The sequence below is a fragment of the Ascaphus truei genome, chromosome 21, assembly GCF_040206685.1.
Source record: "Ascaphus truei isolate aAscTru1 chromosome 21, aAscTru1.hap1, whole genome shotgun sequence".
Lineage (NCBI taxonomy): Eukaryota > Metazoa > Chordata > Amphibia > Anura > Ascaphidae > Ascaphus > Ascaphus truei.
This window is the reverse complement of record NC_134503.1, coordinates 17682424-17699345: the sequence shown is the minus strand read 5'-3', so window position 1 is coordinate 17699345 and position 16922 is coordinate 17682424. Positions and strand designations below refer to the sequence as shown.

At 44.9% G+C, this 16922-nt stretch overlaps 1 protein-coding gene across 4 annotated transcripts in view; it reads left to right on the top strand.

The window, feature by feature from the left end:
- Positions 1–33: 33 nt before the first annotated feature.
- Positions 34–16922, top strand: part of HDHD3 (haloacid dehalogenase like hydrolase domain containing 3) — a 23591-nt gene continuing 6702 nt past the window's right edge. The window contains exons 1-2 of one of the 4 annotated variants that reach the window (XM_075579223.1): positions 34–1823; positions 15505–16249. In XM_075579223.1, coding sequence (XP_075435338.1) covers positions 15542–16249 — 708 coding nt within the window. In that variant the 5' untranslated portion in view covers positions 34–1823; positions 15505–15541. The other 3 variants (XM_075579222.1, XM_075579224.1, XM_075579225.1) reach the window with 3 other exon arrangements.

Below are 16922 nucleotides of genomic sequence, written 5' to 3'. Positions count from 1 at the left end.
AATTGACAGCATATAAGAACCATTTGACCTTCTGGTTTATTCTACCCCCTGTTCGATCCTTTTGGTTTGTCTCAGATGTATGATTTTGTTGGTCTGTCCCAAGCATTTTTAATACACATATAGAGGATTTTTTTTAACTAAAAAATATATATATTAGTTGGTTAAATCAAAGAGTTCGAATATGCTTGAGGTAGATAAAATTGTCCTAAATATGACATTAATATAAGCCACAGATGGGGTCTGAGATGTCACAGTCCATAGAAGAGTGGGCAAACTAGGTGGCCCAAGTGATTCTAATGTTCCATCAATTTCTATATTTCTAAGCCAGTGTTTTCCAACCTGGGTTCCTAGGAATCCTTGCGTTCCCCGGGCATCCCTAAAGGGTTCCTTGTAGTTTTCATTTGAAAATTGTAACAAAAGAGTTTACAATGCATCTAATCTGAGACACGCTATTAGAGAGGGTTGGGGTTCCTTACAATGCATCTGCTCTCATACACACTATTAGAGAGGGTTGGGGTTCCTTACAATGCATCTGATCTCAGACGCGCTATTAGAGAGGGTTGGGGTTCCTTACAATGCACCTGATCTCAGACGCGCTATTAGAGCGGGTTAGTGTTCCTTACAATGCATCTGATCTCAGACGCGCTATTAGAGAGGGTTGGGGTTCCTTACAATGCATCTGATCTCAGACGCGTTATTAGAGAGGGTTGGGGTTCCTTACAATGCACCTGATCTCAGACGCGCTATTAGAGAGGGTTGGGGCTCCTTACAATGCAGCTGATCTTAGACGCGCTATTAGAGAGGGTTGGGGTTCCTTACCATGCATCTAATCTCTCACTTGCTATTGAGAGGGTTGGGGTTCTGCAGATTTTCACAATATATTCTAGGCTTCCTTAACCTAACATTTTTGAAAAACACTGATCTAAGATAAAGTGCTTATTACACTGGCGACACACTTTATTCGAGCTCGGCTAGTCCCACGAATTCGGGTATACCCGGGTGTATTGAGGTTTGTGACTGTTTTCTGCCCGAGTGCATTGAGGTATTTTCCAGGCAGGGATTGAAGCATTTTATTCCCGCTGGCTGCAATACTGCACAGTATATATATATATATACTGCATTACAATTCATGAATTTATGCCATCTGGTAGACACACGAAGCATTGCAACCTATTAAATCCTAATCATTATCATTTAACAGATCAGCCGTCCGTCAGCCAGGCCGTCCGTCAGCCAGGCATGAACCCAGGCTGGGAAGGCAAACGCAACGGGGCTTGTCAGAGGTGAGGAGCGGCGCATTCCAGGTATCTGCCAGGTACATACTGGGTATTTGCTCGAATAAAGTGTGTCGGTGCAGTATATAAGCTCTGAAGCAGCCAATTGCCTTGCAACCAGCCACAAACCTACATTGACTTCCGAGCTTTTAGAATGAGTCCCCTAAGTTATTATCAGAAAATCATAGAGGTAACCCCTATTTCATGCAGCCGCGCTATTTCATGATCATGCGCTCGTTTCTTCCTGACCCTGGGAGCGTGTCAGTCGTGGTCACTGCTGTAATGATCACATGGCCATTGTGCTGGCATGTCTGGGGAACTCTGGACCTGTAGACATTCCAGCACCAAGTGTTAATAACCGTTAGTAGTCCAGTGATCTGCAGAATTCCTTCACCTTGCCAATGTAGAGAGTAATGGGGGTGGGTGAGTGAGGTCCGGAGGCGAGCTGAAGAAGTGATGGCCCAGCCATCTGGTTGAGCAGAAGAGGATGCCGCCATTGGTAAACCGGAAGGCGAGGGACAACCCGTTAGTCATTTATGTATTATTATAGTAAGTTAACCTATTAAAGTGTAGCCTATAATAATCCTGTGAATGCTCGGGTGCCACACTGAGCAGTAATGGCCAGGCAATGCCCTGTTCTGGGATTTTTACTGAAATATTGATGCCCGAGACACATGGAAATGAAGTGACCTGCTCAAGATCACAAGAATCTTACCCAGGAAATTGATTAAAAATTAAATTTTTACACACCTTGCATGTTTTGCACTTGGGTTTGTGTTTTTAGAAATGGGTGATTTTTATGTTTTTGCTATTTGTAGTGTGCGTGTGCGTGTGCGTATGGATATGTGATACGATAGCTGCGTCTGCGCATGTGCAGGTAAACGGCCGCGTGTGTGCAAAGGGGCGCATCTGCGCATGCGTGCAGTAATAGGCACGTCTGCAGATGTGCAAAATTATGTCTGTGTATGTCAGGAGTCACGTACCCGTCAGCGTACGCGTTCAGGAGGAGATGTGTATGTGTGAATTTATGTCCGTGTATGCACAAGTGCAGAGTGCCACGTTTTTCCCTATGATAGTGAAAATGAGTGGTGCGCATGCGCAGGCAGCGTTGGTTACATGTGCAGGCTAATTCTGCACATCCGCAGTTACTCCCTTCCGTTATTATTTTGATTCTCATTCTGACTTTTTTATCCCCCCTATGATAATTTCTTTATGTGCAAGTGACTGCAAAGAAGTTTCACTGCAGAAGTTGTGCACCGTGCTCCAGTGCGACTGCTGGGCTGTCCCCTAGTTCCTCTCCTTTGGGAGTCCACATCAAACAGTATAGCCTTGGATCACTGTCACGGTAGCTTATGACAAGATATAATGAACACCAAATATCTGGGTTGAACTGAACGAGGCTTAGATATAATAAAATATAATTTATTCCTTAAATAAGGTGAACACAGCAATATAGTACAATTAACAGACAAGAAGATAACACTTACTTAGGGTTGGGGGATGGAGAAGTATCCAATAGCAATTCTCCAACAGTCCAGTGACATTCAAGATGGAATCAGAAGCACAACTCCAGCAATCCAGTGACATTCAAGATGGTATCGGAAGCATAACTCAAAAACTGTAGGGTTGACACAGTTTATACACCTGTGCAACCCTATTCTTAACATTGAACACAGCCTATTGGTGAACAATTATCTAACGTGGAGACACAGACTAACCCATGCCCTCAGGTAACAATTAGACTGGCATAATTTGTTGATTGACTAATACTTAATCCCTAGACATTGGGTAACAATCAAGGCAGTAACTTTGTGATCACCGTGCTTAGGCTACTCAGCCGTCTGCCCTTCATGACTTATTAGCCTAGCAAATGGCGTCTGCATTTTCAGAACAGATCCAAAATAAAATACATATACACTTTAATATCTACACATATTAATAACTTCCATTCTGGTGGGCTCAGTGGGTCGACCTTTGCCAGTTTTTAATGCCTACAGTGACTCCACATATTGGCCAAATATGAACTCTCTGCGACCTCCAGAACTGGAGATACAGAAATGCACTTTAAAACATTAAAATACATGCTTATAATGAAACATGGGAACGGGAACATACATTTTCAAGGTACAACAAGGTGCAAACCTCGTCCCTGGACCGCAGTCCAGTTAACCTCTTGTCTCTCTGGTGAGGTCAGGGGATGGCCATATGGGGTGCAACCTCTTTAATACCGGGCCACCCCCTTTCTCCCTCTACAATCCCGATTCCAACACCCAGCCTGAAATGCCATGTGGAACGTTCTAAATATGAACGTGGCTGCCATGTTTAACTCTGCATCACAGCTCAGGAAATGAAGGCTATCAAACATCCTACATTTGTGGGACAGTACAGCTTTTCGCACGGTCCCAAAGCTCTTGCTGAATTTGTCAAAATGACCTGTTTTAACCAGGACAGGGACCGACGGATGCTTCTAGTTACTCTACAGTAGTGGTCCAGCAGCCACAGCACAACCATGAGAAGAGCGGTGCAGCGCACAGTACAATCAATCACAGATGAGCTTGAAACATTCACACCCCATAATGCTTTGCACAGTGCTGATCAGATCCTACAGCATTGGGCACACGACAAGAAGTATATTTTCCTTCCACTGTAAATGGGAGATACATGAGCTTACAAGCAAGCTCCATAAAATGCCATTTATTTGATGGGAAGATCATGTTACCAATAAAACACGTGTTTCTGGATTTATTTGTACAGACATTGTGAAGATTGAGATAATGTGTGTGGCTCAGGCTATATGAAGACAGACTATCATCACCACCATTTTGGCGCAGTAGCCATTTTGAGTGTTTGAATGTATGTATATCTGTTTATTTGTGAATGATTGATATGCTGCAGAGTATCGCTCCTGGTGTAAACTAGCCCTTGTATAATTCCTACTGTCATGAAATTGAAATAATTACATTCGTAAAGAGTTTTTCCTGCCTTAGGCCCGGGCCATAGAGGGGTGGGGAGAGCGGATGCGGGCTAACGCTGAGGCTCGCCTGCTTAAGTCAGCGCGATTCCACGGACTTGCAGGCGAGCCAGCGTGCGCGAAGGGAGCCGGGGGGAGGTGGTTGGAGGCGGGGCAGTGACGTCGCTGGGCCAATCATCTGCGATGCACTGATGTCAACGTCACAGCGCCGATGGCGCCGTGACGTTGACGCTGCTTCAGGCTGATTGGATGTTTTCAGCCGACAGCGCTCTGAAAAACAGCTTGGCGCTCGGCTGAAAACTCCAAAGCCTCAGCACGCCTGCGGACGCTCGCGTGAGCCCCCTCTCAAGGCATCCTCATTGAGGATGCAGGGGCTCAGCGCGGAGCGTCCGCACGGCTCAGCACGGCCTGTCCTTCTATGGACTCGGCCTTAGACATTTTCTGCTGACCTTAGTTTTACTTATCTGACAGATACCCGTGTAACGGTAGGAAGCCCCCCCAATCTCATATTGGCCCCTATGTGCATAATCTGCCCCCCCCCCCCCCAGTTACATCTCAGTGTAGTGTGGTGCACCTGCTGGCTCACAGGACTCCTGAGTCTCCCGCTCGTTGGTAGTGGGGATTTCACCATGACAGGCGTATGAGGTAGTGCTGAGTTCTACTCACAGTTGGTACAGCGCCTCCACCCCTTCCAGATCCCCACGATAGCAGGGAAGAGTTTCTGGAAGAGAACTCCCGGGTGCATCTTCTTCCTGAATAACTCCAGTCTCAGGCAAGAAGGATCTTTGTAGCAAGGGCATCTTTATTTGCATCTTGCATGGCAGACTGCCCATCATAGCGGCCGGTACTTAGCCGCACATCTTGTAGCTGAACTTCATTAGGAAGGTCCCTCCTGACTCTAATCAGCCAGGTATATTTCTGCCACTTCTCCCCTAAGGGAGACTACCAGCTGTGCCAGAGCCCTGGACACAGTGGGGTCTGCTTGTCACTCTCTGCAACTGACACTTGAACTCTGGATCAACACTCTTGAACACTGCAGACAGGCTAGAACTCCTAACTTTAGGAAGTGATGCGTAATATATAGGTTCCAGAAAGACCCACCTCTGAGTCACTAACAGTGGACACAGAGCATGCTGTCACTTCCTTTGCTACATGTTACACATCACAGGGGTTGAGGGCAAACCTCCATGATGACTTCTGGCAACCCTGCCCTCTTACCAGGGATTACTGCACAGAGAGAGAGAGATATGTAACACCAATTTTACACATGGCTACACACGCAAAAGGCTAACAGGGTTACTCCTTAAGTCAAGAAGTTAAGGGGCCCACATTGCTGTGATATATAGGATAAGAATATAGCATGTGACGCATATTTATGTATTAATAAGGATTTTTGTATAAGTCATCATATTGTTTTTTATCTCTAAGCCAGCCCCCTTAAGGGGCGTATTACTCATTTTGAAATGTATAAAAATGTGATACCAAGCAATATGTTTTAAGAGGCATGAGTTCATTTTTGAATTCTCTCTCAGTTGTACCTTGGTGCAGATAAACTCACGTTGATACTTTGAACCCTTGACTCATTGATATTATTTCTACGCTTTCACGACATAAAATAGAAGTGGGGATAACTTCCCCGTAACCTGCTGAACATTTTGCAAATGAATCATTGATTTTCAAGGTGCTGTTAGTGGCTGAAGGTTCTGAGCATCAGCCAATGAGGGACCGCTCTCCGCTCATTCGGACAGAAATAGGTTAATAGATACACCTGGTTTTAGTAGATACAGAACATTAAAATAGGAGCAGTATTTGCAAACTAGGTGCAGGTAAAGGGTATGTACGGTGAGAGCACCCTCCAGTGAGTAACACTGCCTCTCTGAGTGTGTGTCTTCTCCAATAAGCGAAACGTTCTATATATTTTTGGGTTACACGTGCGCTGAAAGGCATTGCTTAGCGGCCTTTGCATACCAGCAATTCAGCAGCAGCAGCTCTCACTGAATTTCAGTCTCACTGATAAAAATCAGGACATTTTTCTGTTGTTATTTTTTTTTATCCAGAATCCCCAAATCTCACTGCTCTTTGATTGAGCCGCCTGTGCTGAAGCTGGGATATCCTTAAAACCCAGCGGCGCTGCAATATTCATCATCGCCCAGTTTAGGAATTGAGGGACAGCCCCGCTGATGATTGAGACTTTTTTTAATAACCCTGTAGAAGGGATAGAATAAAACACAATGCTATACAGAATGGCTCCTCTGGCCAGTTGCGGACTTGCCTTTTTGCCACCCGTAGGCTTGGGGGCGGGCATTCTCTGCAGCGTAGTGGCTGCCATGACTATGCAAGGCTGCAGGAGGGGGGCCGATTCAGAAAAGTTAAGACCCCCCTCTCAACACACAGAAAATAAATTTGCCTCCCCCAAAATTTGCCGCTATTGTCGCCACCCTTGCGGGTAACCCGCCTCTGCCTCTAGCATGTGGGAGGTACAGTCATATTCCCCCTTTCAGAGGTGAAAGCGTGATCGTACTAATAGGGGAACCCACTGCTTTATTTTTATTTACCAACATCCAACTCCTCTCCTCCAACCCCATGGGGCCCACTGTGCGGCTGGACCAATCCCCAAGCTATGTAACACCCCCTAACATCCCCACCCCCAAACCTTAATGGGATCAGCTGTCTGACTGGACCATACTCCAACCTGAGGTATACTCTCCCCCCCCCCCCCACAACAATGAGCAGCCACTTTACATTTTTTGCTTCAACAATATCCCTCATTCCCTCTAGATAGTAAGCTCTCACGAGCAGGGCCACATTCCCTTCTGTATATGTCCTTATTTGTATGTATGTATGTCTTTATTTATATAGCGCCATTAGTGTGCATAGCGCTTCACTGCAGTAATACACGTGACATAATAAAATAAATAACAAATAATACATAATTGAAAGAAGTGCTTCCAAGTGGCTGTGTGCATATAGGATTGTGTCATCTGCATACATGTGTATTGAAGCTTCCTTACAAGCTGTGGGAAGATCATTGATGAACACCGAGAAGAGTAGGGGGCCCAGAACAGAGCCTTGCGGGACACCACAGGTGATATCCAGGGGGCTGGAGTTAAAGCCTGAGATAGACACATGTTGGGATCTACCTGATAGGTAGGACTGATACCAGTGTAAAGCATGCTTCCCTAGTCCAGAGCACTGGAGTTTGTTACGCAAGATAACATGATCAACAGTATCAAAAGCCTTTGCAAAATCTAGGAATATTTATTTATTTATTGTTTTATAAAATGTTTTACCAGGAAGTAATACAGTGAGAGTTGCCTCTCGTTTTCAAGTATGTCCTGGGCACAGAGTTAAGACAAATAATACATGGTTACAAATACAGTTACATAAATGAACAGGGTATACATTATATACAAGACATTGCATGCACAGTTAAAGAAAATATATATTATGGGCGTATGAAACAGTTACAGACCAGATTAAAGTGTGAGACAGCCTTAGATTTGAAAGAACTTAAACTGGTGCTGGAATATTGCACCAGTGAGTTGTCCCCGTTCCATTCCACACTGGATTTCATTGCAAACTTTTAGCAGGGTAGTTACCATTGAGCGTTTGGGGCAGAAGCCAGATTGAAATTGGCTAAGGAAATTTGTCTTGGTATAGTAATCGCTTAACAAAGTCAATGCTGGGCTTGAGCGCGCGCATGGTTTAAATACCCCGTGCCATGGTCCCTCCCCCTGTTGGCGCAAGCACTAATCTTAAACCCTCGTGGTGGGGGGGAGGACTGCCGGCCATCACTGCTCCCACTCTCTGGAGGCACAGCAGCCCTTATGTGGGCGAGGGGCCCATCTTTGGACCTCTGCCTTTCTTAAAGGCTTAGTGTGCCTACCGCGAGGTTTACTTACACCCCCACCTACAAACTGAGATTATACAGTTTTCTGGAAGTAAAAATTTTGGTCACAGCATTATTGCCTTAACAATATTTGAAAATAAACTGTCAGCCAGACGCTGGTCATTTGATGATGAGGTGGGGGAGAGATGATGAGGAGGAGGAGGGGGAGAGATGAGGAGGAAGGGGATAGATGAGGTGGGGGAGAGATGCTGAGGAGGGGTGGAGATGAGATGGGGGAGGGGTAGAGATGAGGGGGAGGGGGAGAGATGACGAGGATAGATGATGAGGAAGAGAGATGAGGGGGAGGGGGAGAGATGACGAGGATAGATGATGAGGAAGAGAGATGAGGAGGAGGGGGAGAGATGTTGAGGGGGAGAGATGATGAAGGGGACAGGAGGGGGAGAGATGATTATGATGGGGAGGGGAAGAGATGATGAGGGATGATGATGAGAGAGAGGATCAGGGAGAGGATGAGGTGAGGGAGAAAAAAATTGCAGTCAGAATTAATATTAATGGTGTCCTAAAAAAAATTGCCCAGGGGCCCGCGCATGTCTAGTTACGCCACTGGGCCAAGGTAACTCTGTTTATGTAATTATCAAATCCCATTACGCCGCACTGCAGAATATCTTGGCCCTTTACAAATAAATGATAATAGTAATACAAATTCACCCCCTTAAAAAAAGAAGAAAAAAATATTTATTAAGAAAAAAGTACTCTCCCTTTCGGGATTAAGCGTTTCTATAATCAGACCTGTTGTTACTACTTTTTTAAAAATCCACGTCAATCACTGTCCCTTTAAACACCCCCTGTGAAACAGACAGACATTGGCCAAACCCCTTTTCCCAGACAAGCAAAAGTGGAACCTTTCAACGGCAAGTCTGGTTTCCCCAGTAGGGGACTGATTACACCTGAGGACACAAGGGCTTTACACTGTCCTTGAATTCTACTTCCAGTAAGTGTGTGACTGGGGTGCGGGGAGCACAGGGTCTGCAGTGATTATATGATAATGGTGTGTGAGCATTGTATATAACTGGATGTATTCTGAGGAATCTTATGCACTTTGTATTTAGGAGCAAACAGGCAGCAGGGACTTGGGGGAGGTTTTGTAAGCTCAATTTTTAATGGTGTCCTCTGCCTTCTATTTGTAGCTGTTGAACCCTAAGGCCAGAATCTGATGCTTTTTAAATGCATTGCACACAGTCACACCATCATTGATATACGCCCATTAACACACTGATAAACACATACACTCATACACAGATTATACACACACACAAACACTGAAACATGTACATTAACATGCTGATACACAAACCTAGACTGATACACACACTAACACACTGATACACAGACAGCAGAGGCATTGATCACACATATTAACACACTGATGCACAGACATTAACACTGATGCACTGGCACATTGATACATAGTCATTAACACACTGATACACAAAGATACACCAAGAGACACACTGATTACAGACGCATAGACACACTGATACACGGATGCACATACTGGTACACAAAACTAGACAGACATGTTGATATACACACACATTAATACTGATCCACAGACAGATGCATTTATTAACACACTGTTACACAGGCACATTGATACACAATTGAACACACTGATATACAGGCACATTGATACACACACATTAGCACACTGATACACACATTAACACACTGATACAGGCACATTGATACACACTGATGCACATACAGTGCAGTCACTATCGCATTTGTGTGAAGGAGAGACTAAGTATTTCTGTGACTGCCTCCTGAAGTTGGTGAAATCTGTTTGAACCATTCTACTTGTTGCCACTGAAAACAAAGCAGCACTTTTTCTCCCAGGTGTTTGAAATGATTGAAGTGTGTGTGTGTGTGTGTGTGTGTGTGTGTGTGTGTGTGTGTGTGTGTGTGTGTGTGTGTGTGTGTGTGTGTGTGTGTGATCCCCTCGGTTTAACCCTTCTACTGCTAAAGAGGCCTGCAACATATATTGATTCTCCTCTGGCAGGCAACGGGTTAACCTGTTAAACCGATCCCCATCATTAGTTCATTGTGGGCCTGCACGTTAAAATAATTGGACCTCGGCAGTGATCTAATGACGCACGTGGTACTGCATGGCACGTGGCACGCCAGAGGCCCTCGTTATGTACCAAGTACATCATGGGCACTCGCTCCTTTTCTCCAGGGCGGCCTCTTCTTCGGAGCCCTCTCCACCTCCCGTCTCCAGAGCCTGATCGCGCCCTCATCTCTCCTGGAGCAATCGCGGCACGGAGCTTCTGGTGGTTAAACAAATATAAATTCTAGACGTGTTCTATGCCGGCGTCCTATCAACCTATTGCAAATCTCCCCATAGGGGGCAGAATCTTTTTAAAGAGGCAATCCACGGCGGGCTCTTTTTTTTTCACCTCGGCTTTGAATAGGGGGTCTTCAGAGTTGAACCCCATTCATTTCAGTTCCTGGCACCCACTGCTTCTGGAGATACCTCCATAGGAGGTGCCGGTAGCCGCTCCGCTATCTGGATTCTTGTAATGGCGGAGTTTCAAAGCTGCCACGCCCTGCGGGCCAATAGGAAGCTGTGATGTCATCAGGTTCGGCTTCCTTTAAACCCCAGCAATCTCAGCCGGAGCAGCTAGTGGCTCCCCAAACGAAGCAGGGGGTTCCCCCCGGAGATGAAATTAATGGGGTTCAGCTTCGGAGACCCCCTGCTTTAATCCTGTGTTAAACATTGGGGGGGGGAATGAAAACGCCTGAATTTCTCCTGTTTACTCGTGCTTAGAATGTGTGTTTATTTGCCCCCAGGGGCAGACGGCTGATTTATTTACTGTACATTGAGCTCCTATCCTCAAGTCACAACCACTGTTTTTGTTTGGAAAGCAAATACGGTTTCTAGGTAGGACAGCCAAGATGTTTGGGTCACGGCTTGCTTCTGAAAGGCGGAATGTTCTTTAGGGATGAAGTGTTGATCCTTCCTTTAGTCCCAATGAGACCTTGTGCTGTGCTTATTATGGCCCCGTCCTTTTGAAGTCTGCTGGGGAGGGTAGCCGCACCAGCCTGTGTTTACCGTAGCTATATACTCGGAGCATGTACATTACCCGAGACAGATAACCAGGGGGGATCTGTATTAAGTGTTCAAAACGGGCACATTGCTCCAAAAACTGGTGCCAATTGCGTCGTTTGCAGCAGGGAGCGTGTTGGGGAGGGGTTGTAGGAGCAGAGAGGCATTGCAATATCATAATGAGATGTAGCAAAGCGTGTGCCTACAATTGTCCCCTCTCGTTGCGTTAATTAATTCGCCCCGATCTCTGCGCCAAATGTGAGGTTTAAGATGATGATTTCCTCTGTGTCTGTAAGTTCTCCCCACTTACCTCTTAGAGTGTAAGCTCTTTGGGGCAGGGACTCCTTCCCTATTGTTTTATGTCTGAAGTGCTTATAACCATTGTGTGTTCTGATATTATGTCACGTGTATTGTAAAGCGCTATGTACCTGGATGGCTCTATATAAGTACGGCTCAACCCCGTTATAACGCAATCCGTTACAGTGCGAATCCGCTTATAGGACGATGCAAGCGCGGCTCCCAATTTTCGTATATATGAATACTTTACCCTTTCTTTCTCCATTATCTCTTAGGCTGCGGTCCCAGTCAGCACTGTACCTTACAAGCAGCGTGTGCACAGCGCTTCACTGCGATCTGAGGTCTGCAGGGAGGGGGAGAGATTGCGATGGGGGGTAGGGGCGTGGTCATGACCTCACACGGCTGGTTCGCCCTCATTGGCTGAACCGCCGACGGGGGCGTGGCCACGCCTCCGTTGCAAGTTGTACACACAATTTGGAAGTCTTTAAAAAATATTGTAGTACAGCGCGTCTGCCCAATGCGGGCGAAGGTGCGTACTGGGCCCAGCCCCATTGAGGGACGGTACTTGTACGCACGCCGAGCCGTGCGCTGTAGAACACACTAGGGGCTGCAGCCTTAGCATACAGTGCTTCCACTGTGCCAGGGATTCTGGGTAAGGACATGCAAATGAGCACAGTGTTAAATTTGCATATTTTCCTGGTGTGTAGCCCTAATTCAGACTCTCGATGGAAGTAACACAAAGAATTAAATAACATCACATCCTATAAAGATAACACACAGTGACTTTAACCCTATTTTTCTGAGCACAATTACAGACGTTAATTTTGAATATGATTACCTTGCTGAAATAAGGCTTTAATGCAGTGATAATAACGGGCGTTACTGATTTAGGTAACGTCACGGTATTTGCCCTTATTAAACAGAGCTTGGTGAATCTAGGTACTGGTCTTTGAGGTGGGACTGCCTACCTCGTGCCCCACTGCCCATACCCATTGATCACTTTATTTGCCTAGTACAGCTGAACCCCCTTATAACGCTGTGCTTGGGGTCTAAAGAATCACATCGCGTTATAAGCGGATCGCGTTAGAAATAATGTACAATTGTATGCATTGTACAATAAAGTATTTAAAATACCAATAATCGTGTTGTAAAGTATTCATAAATACGAAAATTGGGAACCGCGCATGCATCGCGTTATAAGCGGATTTGCGTTGTAACGGATCGCGTTATAACGGGGTTGAGCTGTATGTATATCTTTATTTGTGTAGCGCCATCCCTGTACATAGCGCTTCGCAGCAGTGATACCTGTGACATAATAATAGGAGACATGATAAGAACAAGCGCTTCAGACATAAAAGGGGAAGGGGAGATCCTGCCCCAAAGAGCTTACACTCAAATCTAGTTGGATTGTAAGCTCCTCAGGGCAAGAGTTACATACTTATTTTAAAGGTTCAACCTGTGATGTTCAAATTCACCCCTTCAATGCCGAAAGGGACAGGCGACGCATTCCGCGTTAGCACAGAGATGGGCATGGGGGTATCACGGATTGCTCCTTCATATTATACCATTTAATTCTGTAAAGAGAGGTGTAATTTTGGGGAGTAGTATTAGCCAGTGCACCCAGTCACCACTAGTTCGGAGTTTGATTCCCTTGGCATTGAGGAAGTCATTAGTTGCAAACAAAACCGTGACTCGGTAAGCACTCCGTGATTCATCTCGTTAAACTGGTTCTGACTAATGATGCTGTTGCCGGGTGATTAAACCTGCACATTTAGAAAATGTTGGGGTGTATTGTGTAGCAGTGCATTTAACCCTTTGGCTGCAGAACATTTCCCTACGATCCGCATAAGCAAATCGCAGGCGTACAATTTTATATCAGCAGTGTGTAACAATACATCGGCGTGTGTGGGCATCTTGTACATGTATGAGTATGCACGTGTGCAGGTATGTATCATGGTATAGAAGATCAGTGTGCCGGTGCTTGGGCTGTGTGCCCATGTGTGCATCAGTGTGCCTGGATGTGTGTGTTGGTGAATTTGTGTAGTGGTTATAGAGCATAACGGGGACAGAAGCTGTAAATGCAGAGGTGTCATTAACCCCTTCTCAGTGGGGTCAGGAGCACGGTGCTTTATACCAGTATATTATTATATCTCTCTGTATGTTATTTCCTCACTGTGTGTCATTATATCACTACATGCTGTTATACTGTATCTCTGCATGTTATTACATCTCTGCATGTTATTACATCTCTGCATGTTATTATATGTCTTTCATATTAGATCACTCAGCATATTATTATATATGGCGATGCATGGTGTTATATTAATCTGCGTGTTATATCAATGTTATATTTGTCTGCATGTTATATCACTCTGTTGTTAGCGTGTTATAGCTTTGTGTCTGTGTTATTAGATAGCGCTCTGCATTGGATATCGCTCTACATATTATTTTATGGCGCTGCATGTATATTAATCTGTGTGTTATTATATCAATGTTGTTATATTGCTCTGCGTGTTATTACACCGCTGTGTGTTATTATATTGCTCTTCAATGTGTTCCTGGCTCCTCTGGTAGCAGCGGGGTTAAACATTGTCCTTACAAAATATTTGCCCTCAAAGCTCAAAGGGTAAGCACGGGAATGTGCTGCAGAGCATTACTCCGATCATGTGCTGCAGAGCATTACTCCGATCATGTGCTGCAGAGCATTACTCCGATCATGTGCTGCAGAGCATTACTCCGATCATGTGCTGCAGAGCATTACTCCGATCATGTGCTGCAGAGCATTACTCCGATCATGTGCTGCAGAGCATTACTCCGATCATTGTGCTGCAGAGCATTACTCCGATCATTGTGCTGCAGAGCTTCTCTTTCACCCCCGACAGTCCCGGTTTTATAGCTTGGTGTACTTTCCTCTGCAGACAATAGCAAGTAGAAATCTGAAACCAGAACTGTGAACGTGTCCACGATGTTCCGAGACCACGTGCTCCCGTGGTCACTGTGACAATAGGAGACAATGGTGCTGAGGATCACTTCCTTTTTATTGACATGTCTACATTCTCACTTCCTGTGTACACAATATGGAAAATGTGTTGTTAATGAGTTCTCGACCGGGCAGTGAAACGGTGACAGTACTAGCGCGTATGGAGTATTCATTATTTTCATACCCAGAGTACTGTTACTTTTTTTTATTTTTTTCACACCCAGGGTACTGATACTATTATTAAGATTTATTTACAATCATATAATTTCACTTTTTAAAGGAAAGGGGATTTATTGTCCCACTAATACAGCGTAAAAACTGCTTCCATCTTTCTAAAAAATCCAGTCCAAGAGGCCTTTGCCCCGGTCTTTAATAAATAATGTCATTTTTGTTTTATTAATCATATTACTATAGCTTCTTGAAGCCACTTTAAGCTCTGAATCAGCCCAAGGAATTTTTATTTTAAAACATCTTTTTTTATAAGGGAGGCCCCTGAGACACTGTGGTGTTTTCCTCTTTAGAGGGGCAGTCCCTCTGAGGACCAAAGTGAAGTAAAGTTGGCCTAAAGACTTTTGAACCTCATTATTTACGCATCGGTACCACATTCAATGGTAAATTCTCTGGGGCAGGATTTTACGGTGTCTGCATCATCTTGTCTTCCACATAATAAAATGTCATTTGTTATGGTTATATCGTGTCCAGGAGTAAGGTGCCCAGGTCGGAATTTAGCCAGAACTTCAGGCTACGAGGGACACAATTTAGTCCCTCGCAGCCTCTTACATTCGATATGATATTCCTAACAGGGATGGAAGTTGCCCACTGGCCTCAGCAGATTGGTCTCATATGGATGTGAAAAACTTAATGCTCTTTTTCAGAAGTTCTGACTTGGACACTTTACTCCCAAAAGTATGTAACCTGTCTGCCAAACCCGAGGATTACCGGTTATAAACTCTCCCTAAGGAGCATCATTGGTTTTCTGTTGCTTGCTTTGTCTGAATTGTTTTTTGGGTCCTTCTCTTTGTCCAGGGGTGAAATAAATTCTGATTAAGCAGTCACCAGAAGGATGAAGCTGAAGCTTCTGACCTGGGATGTGAAAGATACTTTGCTACGTCTCCGTCTCCCTGTTGGGCAGCAATATCATGCCGAAGCCAAGAACAGAGGCCTTCAGGTTGACCCGGCCTCACTCGAGGCATCTTTCCACCAGGCTTATCGTACTCAGTGCCGACTGTTCCCCAATTATGGGCTGACTCAGGGCATGACCTCCCACCAATGGTGGTTGGATGTGGTGACACAGACTTTCTATCTCTCTGGTGTCCAGGATGACAGGTCTGTCCAACCACTGGCGGAGAAGCTGTACCAGGATTTCTGTACCGCCCACAACTGGGAAGTGTTACCAGGAGCCCGGGAAGCCTTGGAGGGCTGCAGAAACATAGGTCTTAAGATGGCAGTCATCTCCAACTTTGATCGGAGACTGGAAGAAATCCTGAGGCAGTGCAACCTGGATAAGCATTTTGAGTTTGTGCTAACATCTGAGAGTGCTGGCATCGCTAAACCCCATCTGGGAATCTTCCACAAGGCTCTAAGGTTGGCCAAAGTGTCACCTCACCAAGCGGCACATGTAGGAGATGATTATGTGAATGATTACAAGGCTGCCCGGTTAGCAGGAATGCACAGCTACCTGATCCGGGCAATGAGAGGGACCAAACTACAGGAACAGGGCGTCCCAGATGAACACGTCATCCAGTCACCAGAGCAGATTATTCCAAGACTTGTAAGTGCTACGAAATAACCTATTTATGCTAAAACAAAGAAGGCTATTCACAAGGTGAAATATCGGCAATAATAAAGAATAAATCCCATTCTGAAGGGAGAACATTGCCCATCGTTTATCCATATTACTTGGTCTCACGAACGATATGACTCATTCATTGAGCAAAAAGTTGTCCATCACTGGCTGAAGTTTTCACAGAATAGAGCTTACTCTGTAAACGGAGAAGCTGTAGTGCCCACGATGTACTCCATTAATAAATGGGTCCACTTTGCATATTAAAACTCTAACTGTTTAATGAATGATCCCCATTGTGACATTGCAACCATCTGGTAATTAATAAATACAATGAAAACGGCACATTAATCTTTAGTAGGAACATACATGCAAGAGCATTGTCTGGATTTCCTTGTATCTGTTAAACGCTGACCGTTTTCTTTTTGGTTCATTGGTCAACCCAATGGCACCTATTTTTAATTATATTAAAGCTGCAGTACCAACAAAATAAAATGAGTAGTAACGATTCTCTGCTTATCCACCACTAAGATGTTCATTAATATAATGACATTGAGATTAACATAAACGTTGCGTATGGTCCATCAAGGCTTTTATGCCCCGTAATAGCAGATGCGATCCCACTGATCTAATCTATAGCTAATTGTGAATGGATGGGCTT